Below are 16,120 nucleotides of genomic sequence, written 5' to 3' on the forward strand. Positions count from 1 at the left end.
CTGCGGGATAGTATTCATTTACTGCTGAATGCTTTTTTTTTCCCCCTGAAGATGTTATAGGAAAAAGATTAACCCACATGCGGCGAGCGACAAATATTGAATATTTATCTTCCCGAAATCGAGCAAATTAAATAGACAGGCGAGCTTCGTTGTTAACTGAGATATTACGATTTGTATGTGATATAAAAAGTTTTAAAAAGTTGTGAACCGACCGACCGCTTCTCTGAAAGAAGCCTTTTGTAGACACACAGAAAAAGCGAACACGCATACATACATACATACATACATTTTCGCTTTTATAGTTATAGATAGCAGAAGTTTCTTGAACGTACTTCCTCCATTTCCACCTCTTGCAATCACACTAGCGTCTGCTCCACTCTGACTCTAAGATAACAAAACTTCTTGACAATCCATTACCTTCACCATCAAAATATACTTCCTCCATATCTGAGTTCTGATCCGTCTCCATCGTCTTACAAAATGTTAAGTGTTTACAAACCCTTTTCAATTCAATATTAATCGAGTATCACTCAACATTTTAAAACATTCATCGATTCAATCACAATAAAAAAAGAAAATGTAATTATTTTAATTAGTTCTCAGTATTCCATTAGCAGAGTTCTTTACTTTCAGATACAACTAGTTTTTTTTCTTCTGATTTTTTTGGAAATGCTCCTTGTTGCTTTTGTTCCACTTTGATTTTGAGCCTTAAATAATGAACTGAGAAAAAAAATGGCCTTGAGCCAGTTTTTGTTGTTATAAATATTAGTTTTCCAAAAAAATCCAGGTGAGTTTTATTTTTTTTTAATGCGAGGAAGTAAATATTGACTTACCTTTAATGGTTTTCAAAGAATTTGAAGAAGAAGAAAAATAAATGGACATGAAACTCAATCAAATATCAAAACAGTAAAAGTTTACATACAAACTTGGTGTAGATCGATTTTCGAACCATGTACTTGGTCAGGCCGTCATAGTTGATACAATATTAAATACGTCTCTCTTATATTCCTAACTTTTACCATCATCTGATGAAATTACTTTAAAAATTGAAATGGTCGTAAACATTTGGGAATATCAAAATATTTATGCAAATCTTGAGATGTCCTCCTATATATATATATATATATATATATATATATATATATATATATATATATATAAGTTGAACGTCTGTGTGTGTGTGTGGTCACGAATAGGCTCCTATATGGTTGACTATTATAGAAAACTGATCACATATAATGATAGAAGATGTATCGAGACACAGGAATGAGTATGTTTGATCTGGCATAATGATGATTCATTAAAATTGTTGGGTCTGCATACGCGCCTGGTCCACAAAGTATGTAAATAAAAAAAATTTTAAATTAAAAAAAAAAAAACGTTTACAAGTGTTTTTTATATAGATGTACATAAGAATACTTTGATAAGTATGTTTTAACTTAAATAGGGATGGTATAATAAAATTGTGGGGTCTGCGTTCGCGCCTGGCCTCCATAGAATGGAAATAGGCACAAACTTTAATAAAGACTTTTCATATCTATCTGCGTAAGTATACTTTGATAATTATGTTTCAGTTTGAAGAAATATGGTATAATAAAATTATGGGGTGTTCGTTCGCGCCTGACCTCCATAGAATGGAAATATGTCACAAAGTTTAACAAGGTTTTTTAATATAGACCCACAGAATATTTGATAAGTGTTTCAGTGTGAACAGGTATGGTATAATAAATTATGGGGTTTATCTATTTTATTTTTACTTTCATCATATTTTGCTTTGGTTTTGATACCCCCAAATCCGAAGCTATCTCTTTACAACCCCTCCTTTTCATAACCTATCATACTTTCATAAATCAGAGTCCATTTTCTGTAGGCTGTTTTTGAACCCAGTCAACGGCGTGTACTTTTGCTAGTATACATATATATATATCCGTCTTTTCCTTCCTACTCTCTCACTGCACCTTCAATTTTCTATTCTCTGCCTCTTTCCTTTAAATGTAAATTCCCAATCTTGGTGTACGTCGATTTTTGAACCAGCCGTCATAGATAATCTATAAAGTTGTTTTTGTGTGTGTGTGTGTGTGTATTGATATTCACATTGAATACTCTTTTTTCTATTTATTGGGTATTTATTTGCTTCCCCATGAAAGCAAAATGTGACACAAGGTCGTTTTTAATGTAGGGGAAAACCAGCCCCCCCCAAAAAAAAAGGCAAAGGGGGCACTCTGGTAGGGACCAAAAATAATAATTATTTCAGTATAGAAGATTTCCCTCCGTTGATTGAGACAAATTAACTTAAGTGTAGCATCGAACAGATACTACACTTTAATCTTGGCCCAGAGGCCAAGAATAATAGAAAAAAAAGCAAGCCTTTTTCTATTTCTTTAAAAAGAAAATACAACTTTCTTATATATGAGTCGTGGAATTCTATTCATCTGCAAAAGATCGAGCTAATTTGCATATTCCTTTAAACATTTATTTTAATTAATTCCCTATTAGTTTTTTTTTTTTTTTCAATTTTCTTATAGGATGATCATCTTTAGTTAACCATTACGTGTAATTATATTCATGCAGATATTCTACATGATTTATACTTGCGTAATATTTGCGTAAAAAGCTTATAGTAAACAAACTTCTTCCTATATATATTTATGTATAGAGATATAAAAAGGAACAAATCGAGTTATGTGATCATCAACGTTTCATCTTTATTTCGAGACTTTCGAGAAATGCTCAGTTCATCATTTCTCGAAATAAAGACGAAACGTTGATGAACACATAACTCGGTTTGTTTCTTTTTATTTCTTTATTTTGTCGGAATACTATTTCCATTATTCTCATCGTATTTATGTATGCATATATATATTTGTTTTAAAGAATTTGCCTACCAAACTCCTCTGTCAGTTTTTGGTCTACAGACATGAAACTTCATATAATCATATCAATTGAAAAGATCGTTAAACATCTTATACATTCATCTTAGTTTATTTTTAATTTTTAATCAGTTTATCTGAGTGTCACGTTGGTACAGTGGTAACACCAGCAGCTTTGAACGCTACAGTTTCGGTTTCGATTCTAGCTGATGTCATCTAAATACTTCTTTTTTTTTTTTTACTTTTGAAATCACGACTCCATGACAATATATACGAAATCTGGACAAATTAAAATATCATATTTAAGCATATTTTATGACCGGGCAAAGCCGGTCCCCCCACCCCGCTAGCATAATAATAAATACTCTTCTCTTTTATTCCTAACTTTTACTATCGCATGATGAAATTACTTTAAAAACTAAGATGTTCATAACCATTTTGAAATTCCGAAATAGTTATGGAACTGTTAAGTTGTCTTCATATGGCAGCCATCTTTTCCCTCCTACTCTTTCTCTACACTTTCTATTCTCTTTCTTTGTCCTTCATATTTAAATTCCAAAAGTTTTTTTTTATATTTAATATTTATATATATATTTTTCATATTTCATGGTATATGTAGAACAAATACTGGGTCACAAGTGGTCTTATCTATATATTTTGTCTGATGTGTGCGGAATGGTCTCTACCAAACTACTCCGTCAATTTTTGGTCTACATACTGGAAACTTGATATATATAGGATTTAGATCTGTGGAACAAATTCAGTTCTGTTTTTAGCAAAAATAGTAAAATGACTGCTAAGTGGTCAAAATTTTTAATTTTGAACTTGGCAGGCGTAAGTCAACTCAATGTACATCTTCTATGCATGCGTAAATATACATTTATACGTTTAACTATGTTAATTTTTAAAGTTTTGATATGCATATATGATTTGGTTGCTTTTCTAGCTGATGACACTCAAGTTATATTTTTCCTTTTTTTTTTAAACTTTTGAAATAACTATTAAATATTAGGTACAATATGATAATCAATAGAGAATTGGTTCTATAATAATAATAATAAATATGAAATCTGCATGAATTAAAACTTCATATGTAAGCGTACTTTATGACTGAACAACATGGGGCATCCTGCTAGTTAGTTTGAAAATATGCTTTAGTTCTGGAATTGAGTTATATTTCAAAAGAAAGAAAATCTGTTTGGTCGTAATTAGACAAATTTTATAATCAACTGAACAAATCAACTACCCTCTCCCTTCTAGTTATCAATGTATTCCTTTTGCCCAACTCTATGTTCATGTAAACTCACTAATATTTCTTGACCTATCTGTGTCCTTTTAGAGAAAGATTAACTCTCTTTTTAGTGTCACCATCTAATGTAATGTAATGTACATGTATATCTATACACACTACAAACACATTTTTATACTAGACTAGCATGGCTACCCGGCATTGCCCGGGTGGGGGAGAGGTGGTTTTCCAAGGCCATTGAGCAACCCCCAGGAAAAAAATGTTTCAATCAAAATAGCAGTGAGCGCGCGTGCGACAGCAAAAAAAAAAAAATTAACTGCAGTAGGCTCGAACCTGTAACACGAAAGAGGAAAAGAAGGTGAAAAAAAAACTAACGCATTAGTTGTCACGGCCACAACGACTTATGACGTCACAGGCCTTCAAAGTAACGTTTTATAAACGTACGTTGAGATCAGTGGGCATGAATGATTTGCAAAAAATAATATTGACGCAAAAACTGTCACCCCCTTGCAAAAAACAAACAAAAAAAAAAAAAAAAACGGCCCAGTTGACCAGCACAGAATTAATCTTTTTTTGGCCTATTTTTAGATATTTTTTGTCCGAGAGATTGATCTTTCTAACGATACTAATTTTGTCACGGTCTGATGCATCTGTCAAAAGTCACCATCTAATTTACACATGCATATCTATGCACACTACAAGCATATTTTTATACTAGACTACTATGGCTACTCGGCATTGCCACGGTGGAGAGAAGTGGTATACTAATGATATTGAGCAACCCCCAGAAGAAAAACACACACACACACACACACACACACATTTTCTCTTTTATATAATAGATGGTAAAATAAGTATCTCTATTCCATACAAGAATATTCCCATATTATTATTATTATCATCATTATTATTATTATTATTATTATTATTATTATATTGAAGTACAGCAACTTATTACTAGAACTATGACAACAGCATATTCTTTTCATTGTTTTCCCTCTCGAGTGTGTATCCGTTGATATCTTATATGCTTTTATATAGAGTGATTTGATTCACGGTTGATTAACTGTGTCTGTGTCGGATATATACTCGAGAGTCAAAACAATGAAAAGAATATGCTGTTGTCATAGCCCTAATTATTACTATTAGCTTGGCAAGAAGAAATATATTTCTTGCTTTTTTTTACAAAGCTGTCAGCACATATCAAGTCCCTAGGGCCACTTGAGGATAAGGGTTAATGTGTTTTAACAGTTTATGAATATTCGACTGAAAACTTTTTTTAAATTTGGGGTTATCTTAAATAGGTCAGCCCCTGGAGTGAATGTGGTATTGTGGTAACCGAGCTATTTCTTCACATTTATGAATGGCCTTGTGCCTAATTTATTCATAATGTATTTTTATATTTTGTGCAAATAAATATTTCAAAGTAGAATAATAGTGATTGTGATCCAACATTTTTGGGTCATGTCTAGTATATGTATGAAGAAAATGAGGTTTCTGTCTAGCAGATATGCAAGATCTTGTCCCTTGAATTCTCTTGGAAACTTAAATATAACTATTGATAGATTCCTTCTTATTAATGCAGTTGTCTCAGTTGTCATGTTGGCTGGGTCATTGGATCCTAACAGTCAATGGTTACTGAGGCCCGGCGTTGACACGTCAGCTGTATTTAGCCACACTGATGAGTCTTTACAAGACGAAATGTTCATGTCTGTGGATATAAAAATATTTATTAAAATAATATATTTACACATGTCTTTGTACACGGTAAGCTGCAAAATAAAAAATTAACTAATATAACATGGCCGCTAGGCATACGAGTTTATCGTGCGGATAATTGATCTAACATTTGTTTTACATGCTAACGTGTTGGATAGTTTATTATAATTAGTTTGATTCATTTTAAGGTCTGGAAACGCTTCATCCATTTTCAGATACCTCCGATTTTGACAAAATTTTAACAACTGTGCATTTGACATAAATTAATAAATTATTCCTCAAATTTCAGTTTCTTTGGAGTATTTTAAAGGATTTTGGGGGGAGGGAACAGGAGGCATGTTATAGGCACAAACTTGAAAAATTCAAATATTTCTGATTTGAATGCAAGTTGATTTATGATTTATTAGACGGCATTTAAGCAATATTTTACAATGCAAGACAATACAATATACGGTGAGAAGGAACACAGGCCTATACATCTGAAATTACAACACAGTCTCTCAATACACATCATCTCTAGATTTATAGTCAAAGCAAAGCGGGTGATTCCTCCAATGTTTGTCTAGTCTGGCTTTGAAGATACTGAGTGACTGCGGATACCACTTCTTATTGCAGCTGGTTCCACACGTTGGGAGAAGAAGTGTGCTCGAACAGACCCAGCTGCCCCCTTCCGATGTTGCTGCTTATCCAAACGCAAGGAATGCCCACGGGTCCTGCAATCTTGTTTTTTTTTTTTGTTTTTTTTTTACAAGGAAGTCACTACTTATCATGGCCAGAAGCCACTCGGGGATAAGGGTTATTGCATGTACAGTAATCAATGGGATAATATTGTAGTAATCGCTAATAATGGAGATCTGATAAAGGGTCTTACTTAAGGGGGCGGTTCATCAGGAATTTGTTTATGTTGGACTTGAAGACATCCAAGTTGTAATCAAGTGGGAAACAGGCAGACGGAAGAGAGTTCCACTGGCGTGCACTTCTAAGAAAGAAGCTTTGTTCATGGAATCTAAGGAGGCATCTTGAGAAAGTCCACGCTGTATTCCTCAAACATTCGAAGAGTTGGAAGATCAGGTTGCTTCAGTCGGTCCTTGTTGGACAGATCATGCAAATTTGGGATCAATTTCATAGCCCTCCTCTGCACTACTTCTATAGTTCTACTGATGTGGCATATTCTAGCCTTGGATGGATAAGCTCCTTATAGAAAGAGAGGGACATAACGCGGCCCATGTATGTAAACAAACAATGACATATGCCAACCAACTTGTTAGCAACAGCAGCTGTTTTAAGACAAGAAGTGTGCTTAAACAGACCCAAGGAATTCCCATGAGTCCTACAATCTGCTTTTAAAAGAAGCATCTGGATACAGTCCACGTTGTATTCCCCATGTAGATATTTGAAGATTTTTTTTTAATTGCATTTTCACCCCAAACAAGGCACAGTGTCACTTTGATGTTGGGGGCTACTATCTGGGACATAATTTTCAGGGATACTATGTAGGGAGTTGAGCAGCAAGATGTCTGTTCACATTACACTTGAACTTCTGCATGTCAGTACAGCCTAGAAAGCAGGAACCCAGATGGGAATTCCAAAGTCCAGCAGTTCTAGGGAAGATACTATTAGAGTAGGAGGTTCGTGTTTACTGTACTACTCCCGTTTTCATAACTCTTCAACTTTTTTAATTAAAAAATAGGAGGCTTTACTTTTGGAACAATCTTGTAAATTTAAACATGAAACTAACAGAATTCCATTCAATGCTACCAAGACTAAGCTTGTTTCCTTCAATAATTACAAGAAACCTTCTCTACCACCAATAGAAATGGCCAAAAACACATTGCCTGAAAGTTCCTCTTTTAAACTCCCCGGCCTAACATTTACAGGAAACATGAGTTGGAATAGTTACATTGAGAGCATTGCTAAGACCGCTGCAAAGAAGGTAGGTTCTCTTTACCATGCTAGAAAACTACTGATTTCTGAAAGTATCTTGTACCTCTATAAGACCACCATTCGAGTATTGTTGTCACATTTGGGCTGGTGCATCTGCTACTAGTCTCTTGCTCCTAGACAGGGTTCAAAAGAGAGTCGCCAACCTGCGAGGTCCTGAACTGTCATCTAAGCTTCAGCTTCCGTCCCATCAACGAAATGTTGCATCCCTCTGCCTGTTCTACACGTATTTTAATGGTGGATGCTCTGACGAACTGCAAGCACTTGTATCCCCATCGACGTAAATACCTCTGACAAACCCAACTAGCAGCTAAATCCCACTCCTACAGAGTAGAGATCCCCAGGTGTAAGAAAGCCTTCTACTCTAATAGTTTCTTCCCCAGAACTGCTAGACTTTGGAACTCCCTTCCGGGATTCTGCTTTCCCAACTGTACTGACATGCAGAAGTTCAAGTGTAATGTGAACGGACATCTCGCTGCTCAACTCCCTACATAGTATCCCTGCAACTTATGTCCCTGATAATAGCCCCCTTCTTCAACTATTCCTTTTTTTTTTTTTTTGGCAGTTTGTACTCGACTAGCAGCTAAATCCCACTCCTACACTGTAGAGATCCCTAGATGTAAGAGAGCCTTCTACTCCAATAGTTTCTTTCCCAGAACTGCTAGACTTTGGAACTCCTTTCCGGGATTCTGCTTTCCTAACTGCACTGACATGCAGAAGTTCAAATGTAATGTGAACAGACATCTTGCTACTCATCTCCCTTCATAATATCCCTGCAACTTATGTCCCTGATGGTAGCCCCCTACTTCAAAATGGCACTTTGCCTTGTTTGGGGTGAAAATGTAATAAAACTGGGACGAGTATTCCATAAAACTGCTCTTAACCTCCAACTGTCAAATCAACATTCATCTCAGGCCACGTTCGTTTGCCTTACGTTAGTTTTTTTTTATTTATTTTTTTTACTTCGCTTATTCTTATGTTTTAATCAAGCGAAGTAAAAAAGAAACTAACGTAAGGCAAACGAACGATGTTAAATGTAAAAATCTGAAAAACAAAAACAAAAAAGAAAACAGAAAAACGAACGTTAAAACTTCTGAAAATTAAAACCCAAAAAAGAAAAACACGTGAAAAATGGCTTAAATAAGCCTGTTTCGATATTAAAATTTAAAAAATCGGTGAGTACCCGGGTGTTTTTGAGTGTGTGTGGTCGTCAGGGGTGGGGGTGTTAATGAAAACCTAAGAATAAGCAAAATAAAAAAAAGACAGAAAAACGAACGTTACGTGAAAAATGGCTTAAATAACCCTGCTTCAATATCAAAATTTAAAAAAATCGAAAAAAGAAAAAGACATCTCACACCACAATTCGAACCCAAAACGTTTAGATAATGACCCAATGCTCTAACCAAATGAGCTAACACAACGTACATGAAATTGTGTCAGTTCATCAAATATTTAAACTAAATCAGGTTACGACGTTGTCTGACGCATGCGTAGTACTGATCTCGTCATGAGAGGACGGTTTTTGCTGACCCCCCCCCTGTAGAAAATTGTTGATTTCAGGGTGAAAAAATTAACGTTTTTGACCAATTTTTCGATATTTGTCAGGCGAAGGATGGGGCTTTCATATGAGACCAGGTTTGTGAATTTTTGTTCCGTCTGTCGAAAGTTTTTAGCAGACACACAAACATACACACATACATACATTTTCGCTTATATATATATATAGACTAGCGAAGGGTACCCGGCGTTGCCCGGGTGTTTGTAGGTGTGTGTGAAAAAACCCCGAAATGTGAAAAAAACAGGTGCCTGTGAAAAAAAAATGAAGCTTTGACGTGCAGTTGGAAAATAGTAAAGTGTGAAAAAAAAAGCAGGTGCGCATTTTTGATTGACGTGACGGCAATAGGTATTCAGCAGTTAGCATTTTGTGCGGGACAGTTTTTAATGAGGTCAATAAATCGGTTTGTTTTTAAAAACCCGCTCCCTGTTTATTAGGGGGAGCGTCTCGTCTCGAAATGAAAGCTACCGTCTGATATGACGAAGTCGTCATTGACCAAACGTTACTTAGCTCTCTAGAGACCACTGGCTTTCGGCCAGTAGGTATTTATTTGCTCCCCCACCGAGCAAATTAGGCACAAGGCCAATTTTTAATGTGAGGAGTGAAGGGAGGGGGAAGGGAAAAAGGGGACCAGCTCCCGAGAGGTGGGAAATGAGAGCTGGTTAAAGGTCAGGCATGTGGAGTTGCCCCCACATCTGGTCTTTGCTTGCAGTATCTGTCGGAACAGATACTACACTTTGATCTTGTCGCCCGGGCCCCGGAGGGCGCGCAGGCCAGTGTGGCCTTCGGCCAGTAATTAGAGTCGAGTTTTGCTTTTTGTTTATACCGAAAACCGAATGTAACGCGAGCCGATGTGGGAAATGTCGAATAATTAACGTTTGAAAGTCAATAAAATTAAATAGACAGGCGAGCTCCGTGGTTAAGTGTGAGATATTACAATTTATAGATGATATAAAAAGTTTTAAGAAGTTGTGAAGCGAGCGAGCGCTTCTCTGAAAGAAGCCTTTTGTGGACATCGAGGAAAAGCGTACATACATACATACATACATACATACATACATTTTCACTTTTATATATATAGATTATAGAGTGTGATAGATATGAGCAAAGCCTCAGTAAGATATATTTAATGGTGCTGTGCTCTGAGTATTGTGAAATTATCAATCATGTTTTCATAGGAGGAAACATAAATATTCATTAAATCAATAAAAGGATATCGTTTTCGAAACGATCGTACATATGAACATGCTTTTGTTATGTTTCCATGAAAACGTGATTGATAATTTCACAATTATTAATTCCTCATCCTTTTCTATTTATATCTCTATGCATATGGGTGTAGCTCAGACGCTAAGGAATGAGAGTGGAGAGTTGTATGCTTTAGTTTCGATATTAGCTGATGACACCCAAGTCATATATACATTTTTTTTAGTTTCGATCTCACTACTATATATTAGGTACAATATAATAACCAATAGAGAATTGTCGCTATAATAATAAATGAATATGTAATCTGCATGAATTAAAATATATTTAAGAGTATCTTATGTCTGGCGGAATATAAAAATATTCGACAAGTAAGGGAACAAATCTCCCTCTAAAAGTTTTCTTTTACAGAAGTATTTTTTGAAAGGAACCGAGCCAAATTATATTCATGCCAATATGAAAATGGAAGGTGAACTCGTCAACAAATACTTTGAAAACAGACTAATCTATGGCAGAGCGAAATACTCTTATGATGTAGTCAACACCAAATGTTAGGTACAACATAATAGGAAAAAATTGTATTAAAATTTCTCTTTGTTCGTTACTTAGGGGTTCCAAAACTACTACAAGAATTGTACCAAATTTGGCATGAAGTACACATGGCATACTGAATGTACCATAAAAGAGTAGGGGGGGAGTTAAATTTCTAATGCTGCTACTATTACTATTGATGATGATGATGATGATGATGATAAACATGTACGGTTTTAAAATACAGCATAATCACATTAATACACTGGTTCTCGTCAGATCACTGAAGTTAAGCAACTTTGAGCCTGGCTAGTACTAGATGACCATTTAGGACTTCCAGGTGCTGTATATGCTCTCCGCTTATCTCGGCATTGTTTCCAGTCGTTCTGAACCTCCACTTGTCACTGGTATTTAACAATGTCAACTCAGGGGAGGTGTGGTTGGAGATTGTGAAAATCTTGCCACAAAAATTTCACGCGCAGGCACCCTTACAGTGGGTATCCATAGTCTGTCAAGACTGAAGGAAGCCACTATAGTTTTCAAAGTTTTGTCCAAATTTTATATTTGTCATGAAGCTCCATACTGACATACTGTAGGAAGATACACATAATCGTTCCCATATACTCTACAATATTTCTAATCAGAATCGTAACAAACACTTAATACCGCCAAATTTTAACAAATTTAATTTGAAGAGCCTTGGGATATGTATTATCCTTGTTTCTTCTGGCACTTCCAAATTGAGCCTCCTCCTCATATCCGCCAACACACCTAATTAAATCGAATTCTATTAAAATCTTATGATTAAAAGATCGTTTAATGCCACCAAACAAACCCAGATAAATATGACCCCCCAAATTATAAAGTTAATAGTTTTTGCGATATTCATCTCTTGACTATTTTACCTCTTGAATTAAAGATTACTGAGGAAACAAATTTTTGTAACTGACCCTCACTATCAACAAGCTTATATCGTATTCTCCCAGTGTGAGGATGATTGGTGATGTAGCTGACTGAAATATTCGAATCCATAAGTATACCTTACCTCATTTGCACGCATACGTAAGTCACAATGAGAATAAGAATAAGGATCACAGCCAGGACACCAACAACAGCTCCGATGATCACGTTAGTATTATCACTGGAAAGGTCTTTTGCAGCTGCAATAAAAAAAATGTTAAAAACATTCATATTAATTGGTGTATTATGTTATATACTCCGAATCTTTACGTCATCAACGCTCTGACCCCCATCTGGCATCAATTGAAATAAATGGCTCTCATGTTGGGGAAGTTCCATGTTTTGACAAGCTTCTGGGTTTGACCTTTACTCCTGATCTGAAATGGAACACGTACATCAAATCTGTTGCCAAGGCTGTTTAAAAAATGGTGGGATCCTTCTACCACTCCAGTATATATCTCACTGCTGATGCGATTCTCTATCTATATAAAAGTCAAGTTCGTCCAAGGATGGAGTACTGTTGCCATATCTGGGCAGGAGCTACTAGAAAGACCTTATTCTGCCTTGACGGAGTTCAAAATAGACTTTATAGCCTAGTAGGGGATGGCCTTTTCTCTTCCCTGCAACCTCTTTCCCACAGAAGAGACGTTACGAGCCTGTCTCTGCTTTATCGTTATTTTCATGGCAAGTGCTCGTCTGAGCTCCAATCTATGGTCCCCCGCTAAACATTCATGAGAATAGTAGCGGATAGCTTGGGACAGAGATAGATGGCTAAAGTCCAGTGAGGGGGGGGGGTTCTCATTGAATGATAAAACCCTTATTGATTGATCGATATTGATTGACTTGGAGTTCTCAAAAGTTTATCACTGCTTATTCTCTGGTAACAACAATGGTTTATACTAGCTCATGATATGTTAGTATTGGACTGAGGTAATGCTTCTGCTTTGTCTTAATGTGGTCCACTTATTCAGGTGTTACTTTCTCTTAAGAGATTAGTTTATTGCTAAAGCGTTTCTACTGAGTAATGACGATGGAGTTGTTCAGGCATTTTTTGTATGCCAAAGTACACTTAGTACTTAATCCGCTTTTCAAAAAAGAAAACATGCTTTTGCTTCTACCTTCCTGAAAGTAAAAAAACACTCCCTGGTAAAAACGGTGGTTGCAGCAGGAGATCCGTAACAATAGATTTCTACAGAATTCTAGCACTTTCCACTTCGCTTGATCTCAGCTATTTACAATTGAGTTCTTGTTGATAGAATTTGAGCGACAATAATCCTTATTCGCATTTCCAGTACTTCCTGTTCCCTTTCAGTCAAGTTCTGCGTGTTGCTATTGATCCTCAATATTTCCCTCCTCTCAAACCCTAACCATGTGAGAGGTTTGGTACGTTTCAGTGTGGCCTATTCAGTGTCGCCATTTCATATAAATTGATAAAGTAATTCCATTTTCAGAAAGAAAATTATTTTTAAGCGATTGATGGAAATCCATAGGCATTACAACATAAATTTCAAAAGTTTGAATGGTTGGGGTATTTCCCATTAAAAAGGATAAGTATCGAAAATTTCACGAAAATCTGACCATTAGTTGATTTTTGCTAGATTCATTAAACACGGGTATTTTTTCACGTTCGGAATGTCTACTACATGGGAACGTTATTTTAAAGCGCCAATTATGTAAACACGATTTTCGTCTCGCAATTTAATTATTTTCGTTCGATGAAAAATTTGTTTAAAAAATTATTACTGGTTTATTTTGTCCTTTTTCTTTTAAATGGTAGGTCCCTGTGCTATGCCTCTGATTGGTAAGTATGTGCCATATCGCACAGTCAGGGGAGGCACTGACGCACAAGAAAAGAGTTCTATTTGTTTCTGCTACAGACTCAACCAGGAAAATATTCCTCAACGAATCATAAAAACATTAAACAGGTCTTAATTAACAGCAAATTCCTTGGTAGATGAAACAACAAAAAGTATCGTTACAAACTTAGATAGAACTAATAGCAACTAGTCTTACAATTCTATCATTCACACATGTTTGAATATATGGTTAAGTGGCGGTTTTAGTCATTTAGAACTGCTTTAACGCTTCGCCGCTCACTCATTTTTCGACCAAATTTCAAACAATTATTACAGTTTATAGATCACTTTCTCAGTTATAATTGGGAATTTATTGACAGCCTGGAAAATCATGGATTACAATAGAAAAATGCGAGCATGTTAAGTAATATGGTTAAGCTTAAACATGGAAAAGTAAAGGATTAGTTGTTAAAACTAGAAAAGAAAAGGACAAGATATTCTAGTAAAAAATATAATAAATTTATAATTAAAAATATTGTAGCATTCCGAATTTTCTTTTTGATTCAATTTATAACATTGTATAATCAATTCTTAATGCTGCAATATTTTAAGTTATAAATTTATTATATTTTTTACTAGAATATCTTGTCCTTTTCTTTTCCAGTTTAAACAACTAGTCCGTTACTTTTCCATATTTAAGCTTAACCATATTACTTAACATGCTCGCATTTTTCTATTGTAATCCATGATTTTGCCAGGCTTCTGTATTGTAATCCATACATGGATAAAACACTCATTGATAACGAGTCTCAGCCATGTTTTTCCATTGTTTGGGTGAATCGACTCAACCTTGTTTGCTAGCTAGATAGACATACAGACAATCAATAATAAATAGCTAGAAATACGGATTTATATTTAACCACATAAGCAGATAGATACATTAAACAATAGGTAATTCCGTGGTTTTACCCAGCTATCCCACAACAGTAGTAGTAGTATTAAATATCACAAACGATGGTGCTCAACGCGTAACAGAACCAATAGCAACTAGTCTAACAATTCTATCATTCACACATGTTTGAATATATGGCTAAGTGGCAGTTTTAGTCATTTAGAACTGCTTTAAAACTTCACCGCTCACTCATTTTTCGACCAGATTTCAAACAATTATCAGTTATATTGGGAAAGATTTTTTTCCAATTTTCGTTCAGTAAAACAAAAGTTATGATGAATTTATTGGTGTTCAAAATCATAAAAAAAAGTAAGGAGGTAAGTGACGTTTTTTTATGACTGGTTTCCATAGCAACCACGTCGCTTCAGCAACTAGTGTTGCTACTAATTCACTGCTGTTGTAAAAAGAGAAGTAACAAGTGAAACAGAGAGAGTGAAAGAATGAAAGGGAGATAATGGGGGGGGTTATTGAAGCAGACGAGTGCCGTATATTGTTATTACATACGTGTATGTGATGTTTATGGGGGAGGGGAAGACTGAAATAAGACAAAGAACAAGTGAATTTATTGGAAACCTGGAAAATCATGGATTACAATAGAAAAATGCGAGCATGAAAAGTAATATGGTTAATATTAAACATGGAAAAGAAAAGGACAATATATTCTAGTAAGAAATATAATAAATTTATAACTTAAAATATTGCTGCATAATTTTTTTTTAATTCAATGTAACATTATTTAATCAATTCTTACTGCTGCAATATTTTAAGTTCTAAATTTATTATATTTTTACTAGAATATCTTGTCCTTTTCTTTTCCAGTTTTAATAACTAGTCCTGTACTTTTCCATGTTTAAGCTTAACCATATTTCTTTTTATATTACTTATATTATAGTTGATAAAAAAAGTAAAATAAAAAGAGCAATACAAATCAATGATGATACTCACATAATTTATTTTCACATTGGGTTCCAGTAAAGTATTTGCTGCAGAGGCAAGATGATGCTTTGGCCCGGATGCACGTCGCACCATTTTGGCAATAACTAGTATCACACATATCTGCAAATTAAGAAAAAAATAATTTTGAACCTTTTTAAAGACCTTTAACGTCCCATCACTACTTAGCTAATGAAATTTTTCTTTGTTGTTTTTTTTTGTTTTTTTTACTCATTTTCACACAAAAGTGTATGGTGCTAGTGATTGGGATCATCTCTGCAGAGGACTGTGAGGAGTTGGGTAGTAAGATGTCTGATCACATTATATTTGGAAACAGGGAGGGATTTCCAAAGTCTAGCAGTCTGAGGGAATAAATTATTCAAATGGAAGTCTTTTCGCCATCTAGGG

The 16,120-nt window shown here is 35.1% G+C and overlaps 1 protein-coding gene across 1 annotated transcript in view; it reads right to left on the reverse strand.

Annotated features, from left to right (window-relative positions):
* The window catches only part of LOC145297772 (uncharacterized), a 482,067-nt gene that overhangs the window by 15,951 nt on the left and 449,996 nt on the right, over positions 1-16,120 (reverse strand). Inside the window, exons 67-68 of the mRNA XM_080144017.1 lie at positions 15,725-15,835; positions 12,117-12,231 (exon numbers count right to left, since the gene is read on the reverse strand). Of these exons, the coding sequence (XP_080000143.1) occupies positions 12,117-12,231; positions 15,725-15,835 (226 nt within the window). The remainder of the gene's footprint in view (positions 1-12,116; positions 12,232-15,724; positions 15,836-16,120) is intronic.

Source organism: Euprymna scolopes, chromosome 18 (genome assembly GCF_053919585.1).
Source record: "Euprymna scolopes isolate OS-2025 chromosome 18, ASM5391958v1, whole genome shotgun sequence".
Classification (NCBI taxonomy): Eukaryota; Metazoa; Mollusca; class Cephalopoda; order Sepiida; family Sepiolidae; genus Euprymna; species Euprymna scolopes.